This window comes from Struthio camelus, chromosome 5 (assembly GCF_040807025.1).
Source record: "Struthio camelus isolate bStrCam1 chromosome 5, bStrCam1.hap1, whole genome shotgun sequence".
NCBI classification, from domain to species: Eukaryota; Metazoa; Chordata; class Aves; order Struthioniformes; family Struthionidae; genus Struthio; species Struthio camelus.
This window is the reverse complement of record NC_090946.1, coordinates 15,814,663-15,839,734: the sequence shown is the minus strand read 5'-3', so window position 1 is coordinate 15,839,734 and position 25,072 is coordinate 15,814,663. Positions and strand designations below refer to the sequence as shown.

Genomic DNA, 25,072 nt, shown 5'->3' with positions numbered 1-25,072 from the left:
AAGTTTGCTTCACAAGCAGAGAATGTGATGCTTGTGATGGGAAGCTAGGTGTTATCGGTAGGAGTAATATTACAACCTGGGAATAATACCAGCTGCCCAGCTACATAAGAAAGTTTGGCCGCAAGGAAATCCCCACTTCCCCTGCAGCCTTTGGCGAGGTTCCCACGCCTGTAGCATTCCTCTGTTGGCAGAAACCAACTCTGATAGCTTCTAGGTTGGATCTGCAATGGATATATTCGGCCTTCCCTCCTGACACATCTGGGAAGCTATTTTCTAAGCCTGTGTAGGTGTAGGGACAAGACTTTTTGCAAAAGGATCTGTGTGGCATTGGCTCTGGACTGCACTGTGTTGTCCCAGTGATGGTGACCTGGAATGGTGCTTCTGCTTTGGTCTGGTGCAAGTCTGGAAAGCAACGAAGAGCAGGATTCAACCTCTGAAATGGCAGTGCTATATGGCCACTCTCCTTGCACAGGCTCTGATGAGTGGTCAGGTCTGTGCGCTCGCTGTGAAGAGCGATTATCATGGATACTCTGGGAAAGGGAAGGAGCTCCTCCAAATTGTTGATTTTTAAGCACACACTGATTCTAGAGACTCTCATCAGAAGCTCCTGTGCCCAGTGCCCACACTCTCACTCCACATTAAGATAAATTTTGCAGTGATAATGAGAAACAGTAGGGTGGGCAGGACTCAGCTCCACAGCTGCAGAAGAGATGGTTTGGTACCATTCTCTGCATGTTAGAGAATCTGTGCTGCCATTGCTGGAGCAAGGAATGAAGTGCAGAGCAGTGAAGAGTTAGCTGAGGCACCAGCGTCTTCTAGATACGGTGTGAGTGTACGAATACTACAGATGCAGAGTGCTTGTAAGGAAACTGTCAGCGCTTTGAAGCGAGGGCCTTTGTGTTTTGTGTGTGTGCACTTCGGCTAGCCCAATCGTGCCCTAACCTCTAACTCATTAGAAGTTTTTCTTGCAGATAAATCATAACCAGACACTTTCAGGAGGCCAGAGCGTCCCGCTCTTTAAGTGAAAGGTCTTGGCATTTATATCTGCAGTTTCAATTGTCTCGTCAACTTGTGCAACACATGAGATAAGTGTGGAGAAGGCTGTGACTGATAGAGTATCTGTCAAGTGAGGAGCTGACTTTCAGTACGCTCAGACTTGCTGTTCAGCAAAACTGCCTGGGAATTGCTACCAGAAAGAGGGACTGAGGAACTCTTTAACCGAAAATTCTCCCTTAACTTTGCGAGTCTGACCGTTGCATTGCAGCGCGCCTCAGGCTGAGCTCTGCCTTTCTTCCCTTGGGAGGACACATTCCTGACCCTGCAGCAGTGAGTCGTGCTGTGCCAGCCAGCACTGTTTGTAGTGGCTTGTTCTATGTGTAGCACAGAGAGCTTTTTACTGTGACTTATTTTACTGAACTTCCTTTGCTAAAATTGCAAATAAATGGCCTAAGTTGTCTCCATGACCTGAAACTTCTCCCCGTCCTCCCGATGGGGGTGGGAAACACAGACAAACATGGTCACTTTGACAGCAGATATTAGGAGATGGCTGCGCCTGACGTGAGTGATGGGGAGCAATAGCTTTTCCCTCCCTTAGTTTCAAGGGCTGCTGCCTCTCAGGAGGGAGAGGATGAAGGAAATGCCGGGCCCTGTTTTGCTGAGGGAGCCAGAGCTGAAAGCCCTACGCTGTGATTGTGTGGGGAAGAGTGAGGTGGGAAAAGGAGATGTGCAGGGCTTGATCTGTGTCTTGGTTGTCCCCACTGCAGCGCAGCAGAGCTCAGCCACTCCAGTGAGCGGTGTGTGCAATGAGGGCCTTGTTGGTCAGCTATCGAGGGGCTTTTGCTGACGGACAGTAATGCACAAAAGCTTGCTTTTCAGAGCCAAAGCAGAAATAATGGAAAGAGCTGGCTATGGAAACTGTCCTGGCTCTTGGGAACAACAGAGCGCGTGTGTCTGCCTATCTGTGCATGGCTGGTGGATGGCAGATCCCCAGCCACCCTGACAGCTTTCCTGATTTCCTTTGGGCTGAAACGGAGACTCTGAGAAGAGGGCCGAGGCACTGCATTCAAACCAGGCTGTAATGCAAGCTAAAAACCATTTGCAAGAGACCTATTTCCAAGACCAAGTGTAAACCACATGTTTAGGAAACTGGCCTCAAAACTGACCAGCACGTGTGTCCCGTTCTCTTCAGTTTGTGGCCGAGCAGAAAGCAGGTGGCACAGTCTCATCACAGGTATTGTGTCCTGGGCTTTCACCTGAGGGAGGTGTGCGTTGCATGGCCCCCTGGCACTTGCCTGTCCCCAGCCTGGCTGGCACATGAGCTCTGCAGCACTCGTGAGCTCTGCCATGGGTGACAGCAGCTTGGACCAGGAGAGGCTGCGCTGACTGTGTGTGGGCTGAGGGTCCTCAGAAGGGATGGCCTGAGCAGCGTCTCCCACTGCAGTGAACTCGAGGGAGAGGGTTGGAGGGCTCCTGAGGCGGCGGCTGTTATGGGACCACTCTGCCCTCAGCTATTGGACAGACTGTGTAGAGGGATACCTGCTCACTCGCTCTGCCCCACTCTCTGGCAGCCAGGAGCAGTTCTAAGCCCTCAGCTTTGGGACTGTGAAGCTGTCTTGCTACAGGAGTGATCCCCTCTAGGGCCAGCCGAATTGGCAGAGTTTGGCAGTCGGTGTCCTTTCCTCAAGTTGATTGTCTCTTCCCATCACAGAGGTATTAGAAGCCGGGGTGGGAAGGGGATCTCTCTTGTCCCTGAGAAGTGGAACTGTTTGTGTATGTGAGAATGTACAGGAACAGAGCAGAGCCATGTACATACACTCAATGTGATCATGTGCAACAGACACTCTGTTATAGCCTTGCTTTCAACCTGCAGCTTTTCCTTGGCCTCAAGAACAGAGAGATGCATGGGGTTTTGCTAGGAAGGAGTGGCATGTCTGGGTATAGATCTAGGATATCACATTATTTGCACCTTATTTTCTCTTCCCCTTCTTCCTCCCCATTTAATGAGCTCCAGCTTTCCCAGCAGTGGACAAAGGCACAGCATCTGGCGGGGTCTGGTGGTCCTGCTTCGCACTGTGTTTGTGCTCGGGCTGCTCTTTGCAGAGTCATTTCCTTGCCTTTCTCCAAGATCCTGGGATCTTTGCTTGTCTTTCCACTACTGAGATAGCAGCTAAAGAAAGGGCTTTGACAAGACATGGTTGTGTCTGACTGCTCCTAGCTTGAGTAGGTAATTGAACTGTCTGAGTGGTTTAAGGCTGCAATCAGATGTGGATTGAAGTCAGAAAGTTTTGGCCCACTTTAGATTAGATCTTTGCTGTGTTAGCAAATACACCAGATGCAGACGTGGGCTGGAGGTATAATGGCCTTTGCTGGTACACTTTGTACCAGCTGCCTGAACAAAATCTGTTCTTCTCGTGAGACTGCGTCTGTGCTGGAGCTCCTGCTGGTGTTAACATATTGATAACAATCACCTGCCTGTTGGGACATTGTGTGCTACCAGAGCTTTAAGGTGAAGATGTGGCCTCCATCTGAGTGTTTCCAGACTGCTCAAAACGCTGTGGTCCTTGCTTGCTTTACCACCAAACTGACTAGAGCCTTCCAACATCAGATAGCCAGGAATCGTGACTTTGACGTTACTTTTTTTAAATTGGTTTTCTTAAAATGTGTCTACTTGTTTTTGAGCTGCTAGGTTTCCTGCTCTTCAAAGCCTTTTCTGCCACTGTGAGGGCAAGACAGTTATTTTTCTTTGTTTATCTCTTTTTTAATATGAGCGCTACATCTCTTCATAATGCTGTGTAATCTCAGGGTCTGGTTTTAAGGAAAGCATGAAATATTGCTTAGATTGCTCATAAAATGTGGCAGAGTTGGCAGAACTGCAGTGAAGACATTACAGCAGTGCAGTGTTACAAGGAGAGAAATAAGAGTGTAAATTCTGCATCCGGGCCACTGCTTCTGTGACAGACGAGAAAGTCTTCCAGTATCTCATTAGCTAGAAAAACAAAGCCACAAACCCTAAGTTGTTTAATGGGATATTAGATTCAATCTACTTGAAGCTGACTCCATATTTTAAGTTTTCTAAAGCCATGCATTTACATGAGCAGAGCTGAGGCAGGAGAGCCAGCGTGGATACCGATAACTGATATAACTCAGTGTATTTGGAAACAGAACAACGTTTGTGTCCGCAGCCTCCTTGTTCTTAGCTCCTGTGCTGTGCTGGCACAGGGAGGTGTGCAGTACTGCGCTGAACTGGATCAGGGCATTGATCCAGCCGAAAAATAACCTGGGAGGGGGGAAACGGTTTGTTGTGTGTCTGCGCCAGCAGAGCGCAGAGAGCAGGAGCGGGCAACGGTGGAGAGGAGCAGCTGGGTTCAGCGCTGCTGCTGGAGAAACCTGTGCGGAGCGGCTGCCTGTGGCAGTAGCAGGGCTGCGACAGGGGCCTGTGGCCCAGGTCACCTGGAGGTGCAGCTCGAGGCGGATGGCGCTGATGGAGCTGCAGCTGGGGCAATGCCAGGGGCGGTTAGCATCGCAGATGACACGCTTTTGGGAAGCCCTGAGAGGGCTGTGGGAAAGGGCTAGGCCTGGAGGAGCCGGAGGTAGGGATCTGTCCGGGCAGAGACACGTCCACAGAGGCACGGGAGGGCCCCAGGCTTAGCATATGAAGGGTAGAGTTATTTAGCAGTTACCGTGTTCTTCCTCGGTGGGCGTCTAATCCCTGTATATTGTACCTGGTGTTGTGGACTGTGTCGAGCTGCACAGGAGCCCTGATGGAAGAGTGGCTTTCCCAGCCTTCCTCCCTGCCCTGCCGCGCACGCACGAGCCACACTCTGCAAACACAGACTTGACTCTGCGCCCTGCTGTTTCACAGACTCTGGCCGTGGCCCAGCGGGAGACGGGAATTTCGGAGGCGAGGGCAGAGACAGCCCGGGTTTACGATCCCTGGGTATGTGAGCCGGGGGACTTGTGCCCCAGAGCTACAGCTGCCTTTTTGGCTCACAGGGTTTTTTTACAGCTGGGTTGAGATGCTGCATTTTTATTACAATCGGGGAATTGCTGTGCCCTGGCTCAGCAGAGGGGTGCAGTTTCTACGGGCAAACCCTGCTGTACATGCCACCTGGCTCCTCTCAGAGCACTAAGTTCACTTGCAGAGCTTTAAAAACAAACAAGGAAGCGTGAGTGGCACTTGCTGTTGGGAAGAGCAGGCTGGTGGTGTGCAAACAGAGCACCCAGGACGGCAGACAGCCAGAGGGGCCATGGGCTCGGCTAGCACTAATGCTTCTTTTCGGTTAGCTTCCCTAAAGCTTGCAGTTAACGGCTACGGACCAGTATCGGACCCTGGGGTGACATTTAGCAGTAAGGAGGAGCAGTCTAATGAGAGCAGATGTCTATTTAAACCTTCAGGATTTTGTAATCTTCCTCTCGTAAACGCTAAGTTGAAGTTCCTCTTTCTCAGTAGAACTGAGGCAGAAATTATAAGGGAGTTGGGCAGAGAGGAAGGGGAGGGGATTTTCTCCTGTTGAAGGGTACATATTTCTGCAGAAGTGTGGTTGGCTAAAACTGTCCATATTAAGCATTCCCAAATAGCACCTTTCGTGGTAGCACCCTCCCTGTTGCAGCAACAACCTCCTCTGCTGTGGTGTATGCCAGCTTCGTCTAGTGGGAATAGATGTGCTGCTTCCGCAGGACTGTTTTCCACTCAGGAGCGGGAAATAACCTGTGGTCCTTCTCTGTCTCAACCTGCAATTGCCAGTACGGTGAGAGGCATTTTTTAGCCGGAGGCCTGGCAGAGGATGTGGGTGTGCCGCCATCTCAAACCTGCCCTAGAGCGAAAGGCAGGCTGTATTTAACTTAACCTTGAAGGTGAAAACATTTAGCTAAGAAAGCTTATTTGAGGGGGGCCTGGACCTCTTCCCAGCTTTGCTGCTACTGTTGTGTGGAGGTGTTGACAAGCAAATCACTTTGGCTAAGGCTTTCAAATCTGTCTAATGATTTTAGATCACCAGCTTGACATAAGGCAAATCAGAGATAGGACTGAGCACTTCCGGAAAACCAGACCTCCTGAAATCGGTTACTTTGGGGTTTACTTTTGATTTACACGGCCTATACCTTGATTTTCTTATCTGCAAAATGCTCCTTTACCTCCTGTGGCGTGCTCTAGGTATGTGTGAAGTTTGCCTCCTGAATGTCAGCCTGAAGGATTGCAGAGTATCCTAGGGTAGACATTGTGCATGGTTTCAAATTCGGTTTCATTGATTTCTTTGATTGTTTTAAGTAACCTTGATTGCTAGTGGAGGGTATTAGATTAAATAGCTCTGGATGCTGCAGTTCTGGGCTGTAGTTTTAGACGCAGTTCCATTTTTTTAGGTGAGGTTAGCTCATGTTTGAGACCCCAGAGGACTGGATCATAAAGGCAAAATAAAGGCAATGGATCCTAGAGCCACAGTGCAGGATGACAGAAGGAAATAGGTATAAATTTCTATGGCCAGATTTCCATGGTAGTCAGTGTACTGGATGGGGAGAATGAAGAAGTCCTTGACCCTTGGGGCGCATTGTTCATTCCACCATTTCACTGTTTCCTGGCCGTGTTTTGCAGGGTGGAACAGGTGTAGGAGCTTGGGATGAGAGTACATGGCAGTATGTAAGTAGAGAACCTTGCATTGACAATTTCATGGCTAGAGAAAATTTACTTAAAAAAATACATGAGTCCCTGTGACTTGCTGTTTTTTTCCCCCTGAGGAGTAGGGGAAATATTTCTCTCTTTGCTATCCAGAAAATTTTTTTTCAGATTGGAGTGGATTGGCCTTGCCCCATGCTCAATCCCTACTGAAGTCAAGCAACTTAAAAGACCATTAAAACCTTCTCAAATGGGAGCGTGGACTAAGGCCCTGCACTGGGAGCCTAAGAGTATTTTGTTGCTGTCTCTGCCGCTGCCCTGTTGGGTATCATTGGGCCCCTCTGAATACTTCCCTTCACCGCTGCATCATCTGTCTTGCAGAATTAGGTGATCTTTGTGTTTTACAGCATGTGACATGGTAGGTCCCTGACTTTTGTGTCCTGGCGTCTGTGTGCTTCTGGGACAAGTAGTAGATATCAGGGACAGATGCCTGGGAACGGGGGCCACTCAGTACCCAAGAAACGAGTCTGTCCTTTGCAGATTTCTGCCTTTCCCAGTCACTGATGTATATTGGAGCTGGTCAGGCAGCGTCCACTGCACAGCAGCCAGAGACAGAAGCAAACCCCTCTCCTAACATGACGTCTGTATTTCTCCTTGCAGGTGGTGGTGCTCCTGGGAGTCCTGAGCTGGGGTCAGCTGGAAGATGACTGAGTACAAGCTGGTGGTGGTGGGAGCTGGTGGTGTTGGGAAGAGCGCTTTGACGATACAGCTCATTCAGAACCATTTTGTTGATGAATACGACCCCACGATAGAGGTGAGCGGCTCTGAGAACAGGGTCTGTCTATCTGCATATTTTCTTACTGCTCTTTGTCACTTCACTGTGAATCCAAAGTATGCTTGGCTTGGGCTCAGTCTGAGCCTGAGTGGGGACGTTTCTGCTTCACAAAGCTATCCTGAATTTCTGCACCAGCTAGTGCCTCCTGAGGAGCGACAGCAGTGTCTGTTGAGGAGAAATAGAGAGAGACGCAGTAAAAGTAGGCAGGGCCCTTGGCAGAGCTGTGCAGGGGCCGAGAGCTGGGGTAGCACAAAAGTCTATTGTTCTGGTTAGATGTCAGCGTAGGGAGGGGTTAAAGGTTTGGGAATGAAGACCAATTTTGTGTCTATGCTTCCCTTTCTTCTCCTGTAAAATTAAAGTAAATATATTGACTTCCTACGTGAGATGTTTTGAGACTTGCTGATACAATGGGCTGTATCAGAGCTCAGTAGTATTTTGTATATCCTACAGTTTAAGAGAGACATACCAAGCAGCTAAACCTGAGTGGTTTCCACAGTGTTACTGTGGGACAGGTGTGGGTTAACAGATCAAATAGAGGTGAAGACTGCTGAATTTCTTTTAAGAGACCCCCAACCTCTCTGCAGAGCTGGAAGCTCATTTACTTTCTTTGGGCTATCTCATGCATGATTATAGATTTGTTCTGTGACAGGGAAAAGTGACACTTCAATTCTTTTCCAGGATTTGCAGACTCTATGAAATAGCTTAGCGCTTCAGGAAAGACAAAACAGGGGGGTGTGCTTCCCTGCTGTCTGATAGTGTACCCTGAGCTCCTGGCTTTTGTCCTCCGCCAAAGCCAAATGAATCCACCCTTTGGTGAGAGGCAGAGAGCAGGGAGTGAGCTGTAAGGGCCAGTTCTGCTTGTGTTCCATTAAGAGGAGTTAAAGATTAATGTATTTGCCTCACAGTCAGCATGGATTGCCGCACTTGTCTGTCTAGCTCAGTACCCCGTCTTGAGAAGAGATCAAAGACCTTTTACTTCTGGAGGCAGCGCAGAATGCCGTTTTCAGTCTTAAGAGTTCAGGTTTCCACACTGCAAGTGTAAGCAACACAGCCCTTTTTTTACCTTTTAAAAATTTATTCCATTCTCCAACTACTTTCACTGTTCCATCATTGCTAAGGCGATGCTGGTTTTACCTACTGCATGATTTACATCTCCACTCAGGATAGATCTGTGCAGTGCTGTGCTTTCAGTGCGGTTCCTGGCTGTTTTGTGGCTAATTCTGTACTAGGAATTAGTCCACCATGGGAATCCAAATCACAACTCTGTCATGCCTCTCAGACAATAATCTCCCTGTCTGCGGTCCTAAAGGATTCTGCACCAGATCTGTATAAATACAGCTGTGGTTAGTGCAATTATTAGTATTATTATTATCATGCCTAAAAGGTCCCAGCTGGGATCAGAAATCTATTCTAGTAGGTGTTGTATGTGTAGTCCCCACCCTGAAGAGCTTGTAACTTAAATAAACAAGAGAGACAAGGCTTGGTAGAAAGGCAGAAATATTCTTACTATCCCACAGATGGGAAGCAGAAGAAGAGACAAAACTTAACAGCACGTGCTATTAAACATTCTGGCCGAGGTCATGCAGAAAGTCTGTGGCAGAGCCTGGAATTTAGTTTAGGGCTCCTGAGTTTCAGTGCTGCACCTTGCTTACAGATCCAGTCACCTTCTTCCTCGGCTCCTCTCCCCTCACCCATGTTCTTTATCCATAGCCATACCCAGAGTAAAAAGTATAGGAGAGTACAACTCGTGGGGAAATTCAGGAGAGACCTGACTGTGCTGGTGCCTTGCACAGTCAAACACAAGTGAACTGCTGTAGCCAGCCCAAACTCCTGGTGTTGGCCCCTGCTTGTTGTGCCTGCACCATGCAGGCATGCTCAGGGAACTAAGGACTTCAGGGTAGGAGGGAAATACTAAGTCTTCTGGCTGATGTGTCTGTTCACCTACTGGGGTGCCTAGAAAAGCTATGCAAAGCATTAATATCTATTTGTTTTAGTTGCTGGCCAGTCTGAACACTTGAAAAGTGTTGAACAAGCACTTTTTGAGTTGAACAAACTTTTTTGTTTGTCCAAAACTAGTATTATTTCTGCGTTTGAAGTGCTCTTACCCCCAAAATATTGTTTCTAAACAAACTTGCTTAGAAAACATTAGCTTTTACATAAACAAGAAAATCTGCTATTTTATTTTCCTATCTGTGACTGTTTGCTGCAAAACATTTTAGTCCACTCAGATTCATATTTTAGAGAGTGACACCCTCCTGTTTCCTCCCCATGCTTGTGCCGACACCATGGATTTATGGTCCTGGCCTCCAACGGTTGGACCCCTCTCAAGAAGGGTGAGACACAACCAGTTTGGCCCTCCTGTGCAGTTTTATTTACAGCAAAAATTATACACCCTCTGTTCAGCAGCTCCATCATTTTCTTAGAAATCTGCTCCAGGTTGTTTTCCACAAAAGAGCTGCTGATCAAGAGCAACCTCCCTGGGGAGATGTCTGCATTAAGGGGTCAGGGAGCAGCACTGATGAGTGTTGAGAAGAGAGGGAAGAAACGGCTCTTCTCCCTTGAACGTGGGGGTGAGCAGATGCAGCTCTGACCCACGATGTGTTGGGTTTTGGCCTCCTTTTTACCAGCTGGCATTGCTGGATTTGTTTCCAGCTGTCTGCCCCCCCCCCCCCCCCCCCCCCCGTGCGTACCCTGTAGGGAATTTTCTCCATGTAAACACGCAGTGGGGAATGTGAAGCTTGCATGGCATTTAGCAGCACACCCTCCTCACCCTGCCTGCTCCTGCCGTTCTGTCTGCAGCGCGCGAGGGTGCCCTCAGAAACGCCTGCTCTCCTCCCTCACTGACCAACGCCCTCCTAAAAGGCTCCCTGCCAACCATGCCGTGAAATCCTCCTTTCTCTCCCAGGCACCACAAAAACCACTGGTGGTCTCACTGCTCCGGTAACACAGAGGGGAGGGAAAGAGTGCATTGGGGGAAGGCTCCTGTTGTCTCTTAAAAGCGTTGGTCTGCTGCTCCCCCCGTAGTGGCTCTGCTCTTGTACCCCTCTTCTTCCCCTGAAGCAAACGCAATCTGCTGTTCGGAGGAGGCAGGAAGGTTGCGTATTTCCTCCTTTCTGATTCCCCTGCACGTTGCTGAGTTCACCTCTCCCCAGCCCATGCTGCCAGCCCTGCTGTTCCACCTGCAGGCCTGCAGCCCTCTACCTCCCCTGGTCCCAAATAGCTGCTATTTTTCTCCCTTGTCTTTCAGCCTTGAGCTTGCACTGGGCTCAGTCTGTTCAGTCCAGGCCTTTGGCCTGCCTCCCTCAAGCGGCGGCTATTCCAGCCTGGTGCCTTTGCAGCTCCCCTGACTGCGCCCAGCTGCTCCCCCCGGCCGTTTTCTCATTCATTCCAGGGCGACTCCTTTCAATTAGACTTCATTTTATGGGGATTTAGGATGTGCAGAGAGTTACCTGCCAGCGATCTAGCTGGGACCAACAAACTCCCCATCCTCCTGTGACTAAGCTTCTTTGGATCATGCCCAGGAGCTGACTCTGGCTATTTAGCTGAGTAACAAACAGCAGAGCAACGCTGAAGCTGAAATGCGCAGGTTAAAGGGGAAAAAAAAAAAAAAAAGAACATGCATGCATGGAGTGAAGGCCTTAACTGTGCTACCATTCAGGTTGCTTAAATGAATCAAGTGTGGGTCGTGTTTAAAAGCGAGGCATGGGTGCCCTGAGAAAGGAGCTCCCCAGGGCAGGAGGGGAGAAGGAACGTGCTTTGTACCCTGTTGCGGGGAGCAGGCGAGGGGCCGAGACCCTGACTGAGCGTCTGCGTTTCCAGCTAGCCCCGGCTCCACCTTAGCCAGCAACAGGCCCTCTCATGCCAGGTGAAGGAGCTGCCTCTTTGCCCCAGGGAGGCATCCCACTACGTGCCTCTTTCATGTTCTCCCTGCTTCTGTTCGGCACCTCCCCAGGAGCGAACGCAGCTCTGCTGGCACTCCCCGAGCCGGAGGGGGGACCCAGGACCCACACCGTGCCCACGTCTTTCTGTCTTGCAGACGCATCAGCCAGAGGAACTGATATTCCCTTCGTATCTTCCGGATTCATTAGTGCAAATGTCTGATTTTGTAACTGATTAGGAGCCTGAATAAGAGGCGTAGGCACAGGAAAGAAGAGATGGCACGCAAAGAAGCAAAGCGGCACGTAGGGGTAGGGAAGGGCTGAGCTGCAACGGAAGAATGTGCTGCAAGTGGGAGATGGGAGGAGTAAAGACATGCAGACCCAGAAAAAAGAGAAAACTGGCTGCAGAAACCTTGGTAAAAGCACAGAGTTGTTCCTTGTGTGTCCTCCTGGCACGCTTTCCCAGCTGAGCCTGTTTGTGCCCAGCAGGCCTTGCAGGGTGCCAGTGCTCCTAGCGGTATCTCTTCCCTCTTGGCCTTTGTTACTTCTGCTGGACTGATTTTCTGTCATAGGGCTATCAGCCAGCATGGTGAGGAAGAGGTCTCTGTCTAGCAGCAGTTCCCCCTCCCCAGCACAGTATCTCCGGCTGGAGGCAACGGAAAGTCTTTGGTTTGTAACCTGCCCTTTCTCAGCTGGGCGCAAGTGAGAGCCAGAGGCAGCAGCACCGCTCTCTGGGCTGGCAGCTGATAAGCGTTGCTGCTTGTCTGAGCTGTCTTTGGTGCCATTCCCATGCCTCAGAATGAACTTCCTGCCCTCCTCCTTCCCAGCACTCGCACACCGCGGCCCTGCCTGAAACTTGCTGAGCCAGGCTCCTTCAGCTGAACCCAGGCAGCCCTTCCTGCCCGGCGCTGCGCTGAGCTGGGTTCGACGCGGGCTGCCCAAACACAGTGCTCGCTAGCACACCTGCCTGTCGGCTGCCAAACAGCCTGAACATCTTCCAGGGGCGTGAGGACCAAGGCACTGACAAAATGTCTCTCTAGCCCAGGGTCTGTTGCTAGCAGTGGATGGGCAGGAAGGGATCAGATGAACCAGACTGGTGAGAAAACCTTTGGTTTATCTTCCAGCTTCTAGAAATTAGCCACTAAAAGACTTCCTAAGCCCAAGGTTACGTCCAGACCATAGTGCTTAACAAATGGACCTATTGGCCAGGTCTCTTAGCACATCCGGGGTGCGGGGAAGGGAAAGGCACTGCTCTGCCCCTTGGCTGGGCCGCTTTGTGAGGGGAGCTGGATGGGGACCAGCCGCTGACTTCCCCTTTGATGCAGCAGGGACTGTTTCTGCTGTGCTCCTGCAGATGAGCCAACAGGCTAAGCAGTGGCGGTGTCCCAACTGCCTGCCCTGCTCCCCTGGACAGTCTGAAGTGTCCGTTCCTAAGTGCTTACAGTTCATGACTCGTGTGTTGTCACCTAAGAGCTGTGATCCTTTAAATCAGTCTTTGCAGCTGCTGGAACAGTATCTGTTTGGGTTCCTGAGTCAAAATCAGGAATTGCTGGTTGTTGTAGCGAGAGGGGATGGAGTTTGTTTCTGTCATTCTGTACTTCTCTTTCCAGCCACTTAGTCCAGGCCCTTTCTGTTGTGCAGGAAGATGGGGATGAGCCGTCAGGGGACTCTGTGAGCAGGGAAGTTTCAGAGGAGCAGGAGCTGTGGGATGCTGGGATCCGTGCTTCAGTAGTTTGACGCGTGTGCTCATGCAGAGAGGTTGTAGCCAAGCGTGATGCCAGCTACCCTTGCAGCTTCAACTACATCGCCTGGCAGCGAGTCAGAGGAAGGGGGCACAAGCCATGATGACTGATGGGGAGGAGGGAGTGAGTATCAGAGGGAAGTGAACTGAGCCACTGTAGAAAACATCCATGGGGGGTTTCAGTTGAAGCTGGACAGAAACTGATGGTGGGGAGCGGTGATCTTTCCCTAGCAATGACTCCTTCCTCAGAAACGGTGGGAGTCCCTCGCTACAGCACCTGAGGAGTGCAAAGCATCCTCAATAAAACTGCAAGACTCTGGTCTGCTGCTAATGCTTTGCTTCCTTAGCGAGCTGACTGGCCTTCCTGGGCAACTCTGTGTTCCCCAGCATTTAGCCTGTGCTCTGTGTTTGGACTGATAACCTGAGCCAAAATGTCAGATCACTTCTCCATAGGTGTGCTGTCTGATTGCAAGACCTTCTGCTGAAATTCGGGACTTGGCAATTAAACGTGAACACTTGCACTGAGAGACTTGTCCTTTGGACGCACGCCAGGGAGCAGGGATGGAAGTGAGTCCGAAGCGGGTGTGTGTGACAGCAGCCTGATGTGTACTGCCCTCTTTGAACACTGCTCCACTTGCTCCCCTCTTCTGAGGAGGAGGTTCTAAATGGCTGTGAAGATACTGTTTGATTACAGACAGGCTAGTGACGATTGCATACTGATTTCCCAGCTGGTGAGGTTTCTTTTGTAGACAGAAGCGTGGCGGCAAAAGATGGAGCTAAAAGGAGCTATGGAGAACATGCCTCAGGTCTGACCGATCACGTTGTTGTGGAGCTGAAAATGACAACGAGCTCTCTGTGCAGTGGGACGTTCTCAGCTCAGCGGCCGGGCCGGGCAGTCGCCGGGGTGAATTCCCCAGCTCTGCCGCGGGTAGTGGCGAGGCTGGCCCTGGGCAGAGCCGGCACCTGGGTCACCATCTTGCTCGCTCTAAGTCTGCACTAAGTCTGGAGTTGTGGGCTGAGACCCAAGAGATGGAACTAGTGCTCTTCTGCCTTGCACCAGGGAGGCTCCAGATATATTATTGATTAGAAATGCAAGCGCATCCCTGCAGGGCAGCCTGCCAGTTGCCTTTGGAGCAGTTGGCAGGAAGCCATGCCATTACTCAACACTGTTTTTCCCCTTGGGTTAGCAGCCCTGCCTCAGAAGTCCGTCGCTTTTGGGGAGGAATCACTGAGAAGGTCACAGCAGAGCAGATCTCCTCCAGGCTGATTTCATGGCTCTCAGTGCAAGGTGAAGAAAGACTTTAATTTGCCTGGTAGCTGGCATTTTTATAGTGATGAACAAAAGGGTGGAGTCTGTGTTTGCCTCATTCCCTTTCTCCAGCACTGCTAGTCCTGTCAGTGACCTTTGCTGTGTCCGCTGCTCGGCTGCCGACCTGTTTTTCAAGGGGCAGAGCTCATCTGATGACATTGTTATGGTCTTTGGAAGAGTGACAGCCATTAGACTTTGTTTTAGGCTGAAACTATAGTCTCTGTAAGTGATTGCAGAAGGCAAAACCCTGTAAATAGTTGCATCACAGCTTTGCACCTACATATTTTTCACACCTTTGGTTTTGGCTTCCTGCTCTGGCTAAGAGTCGAGCCAAGTGTGCTGTACCTGAGGTTGAGCTGTCAGAGAGAGATAAGGTTGTTTCTGCGTGCACGGGTTATCCCAGCAGCACCCCTTGTGATGAGACTGGGCATGGGCGAGAGGCGTGGTGGTAAGGAGCAGTGCCTGCGTTTAAAATAAAACCCTTTGAGGGGTACCCTGGGAGAATGCTCTTGGTGATTTCCAGGCCTTTTCACATGTGTGATAAGTTGTAATCCACAGGGAAAACCGCACAACGTCAGAGGGACTGCCTGGATATTCCTTGCCTTTTCCAGGGCACCTCTAGGCAAAGACTAGTTGTGGGAAACACCCTCCTCACAGTGTAATTCTTTGCGTGCGTGTGTGTGTGTGTGTGTGTGTGTGTGTGTGTGTGTTGGAATGGCAATAAACAATAAGAGGTTTGCCATCAAACCCAGTTTGCAGCCTTACTGCTGGAGATTGCCTCTGTTGCCTAAGGTGAGATATGTTAGAGATGCCAGATTTCCAGGTGATCTGAAACACGTTTCACCGTCCCTGCTCCCAGATCACAAATGGTGTCTGGAAATCCTGGAGCCTCCTTTAAGCACGTGGGTCCCTTCCAGCATCTTTCCAAGTGACTCCCAGTGCAGAGCAGGAAGGTCAGGCGCTGGAAGCCTGCCTGCCACCGGGCCGCTCTCCTGGTTTGCAGGGCAGCAACGGCAGTGGGATTAGCTTTATAGAAAGGGCACGCTGCGAAAGTCTGGCAGAGATGCCCTGAGCTCCAGGGGAAGTAACAGACGCCTTGTGCCTCCTCGGGCGTGAAAGACGAGACAGGATGAGAGGTTGCAGGACAGATCAGGCCAGACAGAGCAAGCCTGGGAGCGGTGGCCGGCCAGGATGATTTGTCAGGTCTTTTCTATCTCCCTGTTTCCTGTGACAGTTCAGAGAGAGGCTGTTACACAGCCCACAGGGTGGGAACGCAGCGAAACATCAATGATACCTCACATGAGCTCCAGCTACCGTTTACCCACATGCTCTGTTTACCCGTTTGTCTGCCCCCGGCTGTGGTTGCCGGAGGCGAGCGAACCACTGCTGGCCCTTACAGCTCTGTGTGCAAAGCTCCCCAGGCAGCGAGGCATCAGGAGGGATTAGCCAGGACTAAAGTTAGGAAAATAGTTGTCTAGGGCTGTGCGGTGTGGTAGGGACAAAGCTGCCCCTTGTCTGCCAGACGGGGCTGTGAATGGGAGGAGGCCAGGAGCTGTGCTCTCTGCGGCTCTGCCAGAGGAGGGGAAACCTGTTCAGCTGCTCCCTTTTTTCTTTTTTTTTTCCCCTTCTTTTTTTTTCCCCCCTCCCTTGCCCTCCCATTTTTAAAAGGGACTGAGTCAGTTATTTAATGGGAGCTAAATCCAGGCAATGTGTGGCCTGGCCTCTTCCTGAAGCCGGTTTTTCCAAAGATGCTGAGCTCCGCTCACAGCACCTCTAGGCCAATGCAGACCCGAGCTCCCCGCCCAGCACCCTTTGGTGTCGCAGTCCAGGCTGGTGCTGCCCCTCCAGCTGGCGTGGGCTCCGGTCCTGGCCTTGCCTCAGCACTGCACAAAAAGAGGTGGTGGTGTTTGCTTGGCATGTACAGACAAACACAGCACCCTAAGGGGGATAGTAAGCTCCTGTCTGTTCCTGTACCTATGGGATGGCTGGATTTGAACGCAAGTGGCCTGTGGGTTAAATCTTTCCTCGCATGCCCTCCTTTAATGCTTCTTTCCTCCCTCTCTCTCTCTGTCTGTCTCCTGGCCCTGCAGGATTCCTACAGAAAGCAAGTCGTCATTGATGGAGAGACCTGTTTGTTAGACATCTTGGACACAGCAGGGCAAGAGGAGTACAGTGCCATGAGAGACCAGTACATGAGAACAGGGGAGGGATTCCTGTGCGTCTTCGCCATTAACAATACAAAGTCTTTTGAAGATATTCACCAGTACAGGTCAGTATCCTGGGCAGGCCCCTGCTCTCTTGCCCCGTGCGAGGAGGAGGCCTTGCCACTGCCCCGTCCTGCCCTCCCTTTTAGATCAGGCCTCTGCAGTGGAAGCACTGGCTGCCAGCAAAGACAATTAGCTCAAGTGGCCATTCCCCAGGGAAGAGACGGAGCAGACGGCTAATGTCAGTGACTCCGATAAAAACTATCCGAAGGGATTGCTTGCAGCCCTTGGGGACTCAGTAATGTAATGTTTAAGTGTTTATGGTGACTAAAGAGAGAGCTGATCCTTTACGACCCCCTCCCTTCCCTCTCTAATTAATGGAATTGCTTTGTTAGTGAAATCGATCTCGGCAGCTTCTCCTGTGCCGGGGAGCTGGGAGAGGAGGCTGGGAAGGATCAGGAGGGCTGCTTCACCTGCTTGCAGGCATTGTGCCGAGGCCCTGTTAGGCTGGGTGCGTGCACACAGGGAGAGGCAGTCCGAGCTCATAAGAGCTCAGGGTCTGAGCTGACCAGAGCAAACACCAAACAGGAGGTTTGACAGGAGTCGGAGTCCTGGAGAGGTGACTTGCCCAAGGGGATGTGCAGCACAGTGGCAGAGCAAGGAGCAGATCCCAGCATGGCCCAGTCCTGTGCTTCCTGCTTTAACTACGCCCAGGTTCCCCGCGTCGCTTCTTGCCTTTGATTCTTTTCCCCGCTAAGCTGAAGAGCCAAGGAGAACTTACCAAATGCAGTGGAGGTATTCTCTGGTCACCACCCAGGCAGCGAGTGCGAGCTCAGGGAGGTGCGAGCTCAGGGAGGTATCTGTCACTGTGTCCTGCTGCCATATGCCTTCTCTCGAGGACTTGTCTGAGACAGGAGGGACTTGTAGAGCCTGCGATCTGTCTGCTCCAAGGAACGAGGCAGCGCTCTTTGAAAGTGTCTCCCAGGCTGCAAGGCAGCTGGTCCTTGTCTGCTGGCTACCGAAGAAGCCGTGTGCCCTGGCCCCTCATCAGTTAAAGACTGTCTTTGGAGGAGGCTTTCTGTGGAAAGGTGGTGGAGCAGAAGACAAAAAGCCTCTTCAGCAAATGCTTTGAGTATGGGGAGGAAAGGCAGCGAGGGCTTGTGCCTTGCTCCGTTGGCCTTTCTAGAGCGTGCAGCTGCGTGCCGTCCCAGGGCGTGGTGAACAGCAGCTTCAGCTGCAAGAGGGAAAGGGGGCTTGCTCTGTGGGGTGATGTTAGCAGTCCTTAGTGGCATGTCCCACAGCTCCATGGCAAGAGCTGGGGTATAAGTGGCCCTACAGAGTGGGGCTGTGCAGGCAGTAGATTTCTCAGAGCCCTTCCTTTGCCCCTTTGGAGACTAACCCACACGGAGAGGGCTTGAGATGCATTTTGATGGGAAAGAGCAAATGGCTACAGCTAACTAGCAGGAAGACTGCAAAGAACGAGGCCATTGCATAGACCTCCCACCTGCCAGCAGCTCTGCAAGTGCTCTGCAAAGGCAACCTAGCCTTGATTTGCAGCAACCCCTGCTATTCCAGTGGTGACGCTGCATCAGGCCATGGCTCGTGCCCAGAGCCAGCCTGAGGGGCTTTTGACAACAATGTAGGAAGTGACTCATTTCAGCTTCCTCCGGCTCAGCTCGTGCCGTCCCGTATGCCACTGCTACGTATGCCACTGCTGCATGCCCGTGCTTAGCTCCGTGCCACTTGAGCTGGCCCAGCTGCAGCCCTGCGTGGTGAGGAGCATCCTGAATGAACGTCAGGGGCGGGAAGAATGACGAAGGATCCCCAGTGTCTTGTCTGGAGGGGCACTGTGGCTTGCACTGTTTTTAGGTCATAGATCTACTTTCCACATGGGGGAGTAACCGAGGGAGAAAGTCATTGCTTTGGAAAAATACCCCGAACAGTGATTCTGATCGAACCATCCTGGAGAGGGGAAACAGTGGACAAACCCCCAATGACAGGGGGCTGTATCTGATGGCTTGCCTCCCATACTGAGGCTTTTAGAGTTCAGGGGTGTTGGACATTTCGGTACCTCTGGGTAGCTGCCTGGCGATAGGGAGCTGAGCACCGCTGCAGTTTTGTTGCGTACTGAGGTCCCAGATAATCTCTGGGCTCCCGGCTCAGGCACAGCCCTCTGTAGTCAGAGGGGCCTCTCTGAGCTGTTGAGATGTCTTCAGTCTTCAGCTAACTGGCATGCTCTCTCTAATGACAACATACAGCAGACTAATGCTTGTTTTAGCAGAACCAAAGGACAAAGGGTGGAATTTTCCTAAAACACCTGAGGGATTCAGGAGCGTTCATCCTGCTGCCTTGTGCTGGGGCTGGTGCCTGTGAATCACTCAAAGGATGGCTTGCTTTCAAGCCCCGGTTTTAATCATGATGTAAATCACTGGCTTTAATCGCGTTTTGCATGTGCTCTTTGCGTTTGCACTTTAAAAAGAATTTTCCCTAGAGAAATGCTCGTTCTCACTGGTTAGTAACCATTAGGAGGTATCTATTTTCAACTAAGTGTAGCGTCTGCACTAAATTTAGTACTTGTTTTTGCTGATCAGGATGTTACACTGAACACTTAAGTGGCTTTATAGCTTAACAGACGTATGTTCAGACTTCATTTCTATGTTTTACTATGTTAAAAAAGAGGATTGATTATTTTTTAAACATGATGTGTGGTCAAGCTTCTTTTGGATGGAAATTTGAATTCAATTAAAATGCAGAAAACAGCATTTAAAAATGGTTTCATTAGTTAAATAAAACTATGTTAGTAGTTCTGGATGTATGAGCAAAAAAGCTGTTTTGCATCAGAAGTTAAGTGATTTATTAAACAAAGGAAGTTATTATCTATCATGAGGGAATTGAATGGATTGTTTGTGGTCATAATAGCCTGTAAGTTTTTAAAAGTAGTAGATCTTATCCTCACCCACCTAGTTTTAATTCGGAGATTGGAACTGAAGAGCAAGCATCACTGCTTTTTTAGTTCCCAATTGGTTTCTCAACTTTGACTGAACTGAGCTAATCTGAAATGAAGAAAATACTGTCTGTGCATCTGCAGGAAAGGTTACAGCTGCCAAAAGCTGGTTTATCAGCTCAGCAGACTCTGGTTGCAACTGTTTATCTGGTGACTTTTCCCTGTTCAGGAGTGTTACTTGATCTGAAATGTTGCAAGTATACAGATAACTGCTTGAGTATTCATTTTTATTTAGATTAAATCATCTTAAGAGGTTATGATAAGCTTATGTCTTAATGTAGATAGCCATAATTTCAAGATGAATTTTTTAAACAGTTGCAGAAGTATGTTTAGTCTTCCTTTCCAAAAGAGCCCCATGTATTTTGCAGTTTACTTGCTTACGTGCTGTGGTCACTTAGGTGCTTTCAAAAGCCCTGCAGAAGGCATGTTGTAGGAGTGAAGCATAACTCTGTTATCATTGATTAAAAGTGACCTCGCCTCTGCTCTGGTGGGGAGTGTTCTGAAACTGCCTACTGCTACCTTTTCTCCCTTCACTTTGGCATCTCTTATTCTTACAGAGAGCAGATCAAGAGGGTGAAAGACTCAGATGATGTTCCCATGGTGCTGGTGGGAAATAAATGTGACCTGCCAGCCCGGACAGTGGAGACCCGGCAAGCACAGGACCTGGCCCGCAGTTATGGGATACCCTACATAGAAACATCTGCCAAAACCAGACAGGTAGGAGAAAGGATAGTTTAAAGCACATCACTGCCACCTGCCAAAGTCTCTCTTGTGCTCCTGTGACCTGAGTGCTGTCCCAGAGAGCCCAGGAACAAACCCAGATTGCACATCAGCATTTAGCGTTGGCTGCCTGTGGCTGCTCTGTGGTGAAAGTCCCGCTGAGTTCTGTGGCCTCCTCCCCTCCCCTAGCAGCCAGCTCCCCTTCCTTCCTTGTGTGATGAGGCGCAGGGAGACTGCACGGATCTGCCAGCAGAGACACCTTGACTGACAGTGGCAGGACTGACACGCAGCCTTGTTGACAGAGCTGTGTCCATGGGCTGTCAGGCGAGGAGTGCTCCAGCTGCTCGTTCCCCAGCATGCTGTAAGTCTCTCTGACAGCTTCAGAGTGGTGGCAGGCAGGGAAGTGAGCGTGAATTAGAGCAGGCCAGCACGGATACTGATTTACACTGTCAAGGTGCTTGAAATGAAGCCGCCAGAAAGCCCAGCTCTGGAGCTGGCTGCTACCTTAACTTGTATGCAAGCTTTGCTTGATGGCCTGTGGAGTCTATTAAGTGATGGCACCGGGGAAATAAATTCATGTAGCAGGATGTCTGGGCGTCTCCCCAGGCCTCCCCTAGCTGCTGCCTCTGTTTTGGGGACTCATCTGCATGCAGCGCTGTGTCCCAGGACAAACCCATGAAGTGCAGTGTGGCAGGGTGTTCTCTGCTCTCTGCGTGCCTTGCAGACAGAGTCATGGAAGGGCTGAAGTTGCTTGCCTCCTCAAAGTGAAGTGCTCCAGCAGGACTGTGTAATTCACGCTTTGGCAGCAGCAGAGGGGAGAAGACTTTGCTACTTAATCTCGTGAGTCTGCCTCTGAACACCTTCCCCACTGCTGCACCGCCAGGAGCTCTGGCTCACAGTGTCTGTTGAGAAGGCAGTGTTATTCTGAGCCCTTGGGATCACCCAGTTTCTCAGCACCAGCCTTGCTGGAAAGATGGGGAAGGCTCAGACATGTTCCAGAGCTGGGTGAACCACATGCTGGCCCTGGCAGCACGGTTGCAAAGTGGCACAGCAGTTTTTCCAGCCTCTGTGCGTTTATCTCATACTTGGCATCCTTGGGTATTTGATCCACAGGCAGGCATGGCGATGGAGAATGCCACATGTGTGAGTTTGTATAATATTGTCCAGGTTCATGCAGAGCGTGTGCTGTCACTATACAGGAGAGAGACTTCCTTGTGGGTGAGGCTGCATCCCAGAGATGGGCGGCGCAACCCAACATGCACAACTCAAGCCCATTTGGCCTTTTCCTCCACCCTGTCCAGACAGAGGAGGACAGGGGAAGGCTAAAGGAGTACAGTGTTCTGACGTTTTCTGGTCTTAAATGGCTTTTGCCTTCTCAGGGCTTTCTCCAAGGCTCTGGAGTAGCCCTTGTATTCACTGCAGATCAGTTAAGCTCATGGGACTTGATTATTAACCTCATCTGTGGTCCGTTGTGGCAGACCTGTACTGGGGCAGGGAGGACCATGTGGGGCTCTCAGAGCCCAGAGGTGGAAAAGAGGCAGCAGATACCCTCTGTCATTTAGTGATGGCCTTTCTCTTGGATGGGGAGCTCCTCAGCCCAGCTGCCCACTGGCAGCTTCATGTGAGCCCAGTCTCGCTCACTATTTGGGACCATTCCTAGGATCCTGTTAGTCTTCTCGGCTTAATTTCATGCCTGTAACTCATTAATCTGCACCCCTCAAAAGACTCCATGCAGTTTTTTGTTGGCGATTTCTAGCTGGTAGGTGAACCCCTCTGTTCTCTCCGCTGTCCTCTCTCAAAGTAGGCAGCCAATTCAAGTAAAACTTGGTGTGTTTCTTCCAGGGCGTTGAAGATGCCTTCTACACCTTAGTGCGGGAGATCCGTCAGCACAAACTACGCAAGCTGAATCCGCCAGATGAGAGCGGCCCTGGCTGCATGAACTGTAAATGTGTGATATCGTGACTAAGGTGAGTTTTGGAAGCAGGTAACAGTGAGTTTTGGACAAGGTACAGTGGGAGCATGTTGGAAGCAGGGAAGGGGATAACTGCAGATGCACTTGGCTGCAAATAAATACGACAGAAGCTATTTCAGTGGCATGTATTTTTTAAATAAACAGATTTTTGATTGAAATAGCATTTTCCTTCAGAACATAGGTAGGTCAAAAATTTCCATTTTCCTGAGGAAATGTGTGGGAGGAAAGGGTTGTTTAACCTTTTTCCTCATTTGGCGAAACAAACTTTTGCGGAACACTGAAAAAAATAAATACTTTATCATACTTTCCCCAAGAAAGCTCCTTCCTATGTTGATCCTCCGAAAGAAGAGTTAAGCTGGTATTCAAAGTGTGCGGCTCACCGCACCTTCACCACCCTCTGGCCCTAAAATAGTTTAGAAGAAGAGATGTGTGACCACGTTGGCTCCTAACGTACTTGTGGAAACGGCATTGTCCTAAAACGTTGGAGCAGATGTACCTAACTGTGAAAGTCCTCTGTTCCTTACAAGAGTTTTCCCATTAAATATATCCCCTGCGATATTTGAAACTGATGCAGTGTTGAGAGTTAGCCATAAGGGGGCTGTTATGCCTTTATAAAACGTGCATATTGGAGCCAGAAAGGGTGTTTTTCAGAATGTCCAGCTTCGCTTGCCTGTATTTGCTCTTTTTCTTTTCTTGGTTTTAATAATGAGGGCGAGTTCCTATCAGTTGGTTGGCCTGTGTGCGCTAGGGGGCCTTAGGCCAAGCGTCCGTTGGTTTGGTTTTCACGTTAAAGGAACAACTGTCTGCGTAACTGGGTCCTTCTATGGCGGAAGGAGGAGAGAGGGAATTGGGGTTGAGTTATACCTGTAAGGGCTAGGAGAGGGGTGTGTAAGAAAAGCCTGCACTGCCACTGCCCTTGATGTGTTGTCCTTTGGATGGGGGAGTCTTCCAAACACTAGGACTGGCCCTTTATCCCTTTATACAACTGCTGAAGTCCTAGAGAAAAAAAGCCCATACCAGCTAGAGAGCCTGCTCAGAGGGGCATATTGAACATAGAGGTGGGCAGCTCTTTTTTCTCCATTACTTTTAGAGGCAAAGGCCACGAGCGCAGCAGAGCTCTTCCCAAAAAAAGAAATGCTGGCAGTGTTTGCTTCCTATAAACAAAAAACAACGGAGCACCACACCCCTCTGCTCCCAGCTGAGGAGAGCACAGGCCCAGGGCAAGCCAGGCGAGATCTCCCACAGGGGCTGAGCCGTACTCTGTGCCTAGCACACTTATCACTGCTAAGGGAGGTTTCCAGATGTTTGGATCACCCAGATGTTCAGGAGCATTTCCTCCGGATAGGGATGTGAGCTCGGGGCTCGTTTCCTGCTCTGGCTCGCAGCTGAAAGAAAGTGGAGAAGTCCAGACTCTGCTTAGGCTGATTGTAAAGAAGCTGATCCCCTGTCAGAGCGAGAGAGAGCCTGGTGTCCGGCACCGGCACTGACCGTGCCTTGATATGGAGGGGCAGGGAGGGGGAAGGAATGTCTCGGAAGCTCTTCCCTCGGATTTTTAAGAGAGCATCCTGTGAATTACCCACATCCCGGCTGCACTGATGGGTCCTTTTACTGCTCCCTGCATTCACCGCAGACACTTGATTGATAGGAAAGCCAGTCTGGCTTAGCTGCCTGGGTGTGGGTGGCTCACAGAGGGATAGAGGGAGGAAAGTTTGTCTCCTCTCTGTGGAGCTGCAGTGCAAATGCAGTTCCACACAGAGATACAAAGGCATCTTCAGCAAATTACGCGGCCCAGGGCCATTCCCCCACAGTGGGCAGGAGAGGAGAAGGCTTGAGACCAGAGGAGTAAAATCGGAGCATTTTGCTTTGTTTTATCTCCCTCTGTGCAGGCCAAGGGCTATGCACAATCCTTTTCTTAGGGCGAGGCAGCCCCAGGAGGTGACTTTTGCAACTGGGCAGTATCAAAGGGAAAAGGTGGAAACCAGAGATCCCAGCTTCCTTTAGCTGCAGTGACCAGATAAGCACAAGAGCAGAGATGGGGGAACATCAGGACACGAAGGGAAAAGGAAGGCAAAGACATGCTGTATTTTGGAAAGGAGAGGGTGCGTGTGTGGCGAGGGGGCACAGAGTTTTGGGTGCTGCTGCTTGCCCTACTGTGGACTCCCTTCATGGTTCCCATCATCCCTGGAGGAGGGGGAAAGAGGTGAGCAGATTGTGCCCCTTCCCACGACAGGGCAGAGGTTTGAAAGGAGGCAGAGGGTCTTGTGAGGTACCTGAGACTCACTCATCCGTTACTCCACAGAGTACTTGCTTTTTCCCTTCAGTACATGTCCAGACACTTGGATGAGTCAAGGCCAGATTCCCAAAGCCTGTGGAGCCCTTTGCTTTCCCTCCATGGCTACTAGTGGGATTGTCCTGGAAAAGGAGGGAGGGCCATGGGAACAGCAACCACTGGATCTGAGATGAAATTGGTACTAATTAATGTCCTCCCCCTTCTTGTTTCAGCTGACTGGACTGTGACTTGGAGGGGTTTCCACTGTGCAGAGCGCAAGGAAAGAGGTGAAGCGAAAGAAGAAACAAATGGATTCAGGGGAGGAGTATGGGGGGGAGGAAGAGGAGGAGGAAGAGAACGGGGGGAGCGTGAGCCCCTCCATGGACTATCTCGCACTTCACCCAGGCCTGCAGCAAACGACTTTTTTTTTCTTTCCCCATCCCCTCCTCCTTTGGCCTCCTCCCATCCCGGCAACTGTACAAAGCCACAGATTGAATCACAGTAAATTATTATTTGATGGTCTCGACAAACCA

At 50.5% G+C, this 25,072-nt stretch overlaps 1 protein-coding gene across 12 annotated transcripts in view; it reads left to right on the top strand.

The window, feature by feature from the left end:
* HRAS (HRas proto-oncogene, GTPase) overlaps positions 1–25,072 on the top strand; it is a 59,385-nt gene extending 34,313 nt beyond the window's left edge. For 11 of the 12 annotated variants that reach the window (XM_068944699.1, XM_068944703.1, XM_068944694.1 and 8 more), the window contains 5 exons: positions 7,268–7,421; positions 16,461–16,639; positions 20,136–20,295; positions 22,141–22,265; positions 24,773–25,072. In XM_068944699.1, coding sequence (XP_068800800.1) covers positions 7,311–7,421; positions 16,461–16,639; positions 20,136–20,295; positions 22,141–22,260 — 570 coding nt within the window. In that variant the 5' untranslated portion in view covers positions 7,268–7,310 and the 3' untranslated portion in view covers positions 22,261–22,265; positions 24,773–25,072. Of the gene's footprint in view, positions 1–6,585; positions 6,632–7,267; positions 7,422–16,460; positions 16,640–20,135; positions 20,296–22,140; positions 22,266–24,772 lie in introns of those variants that run through there. The other variant, XM_068944697.1, reaches the window with a different exon arrangement.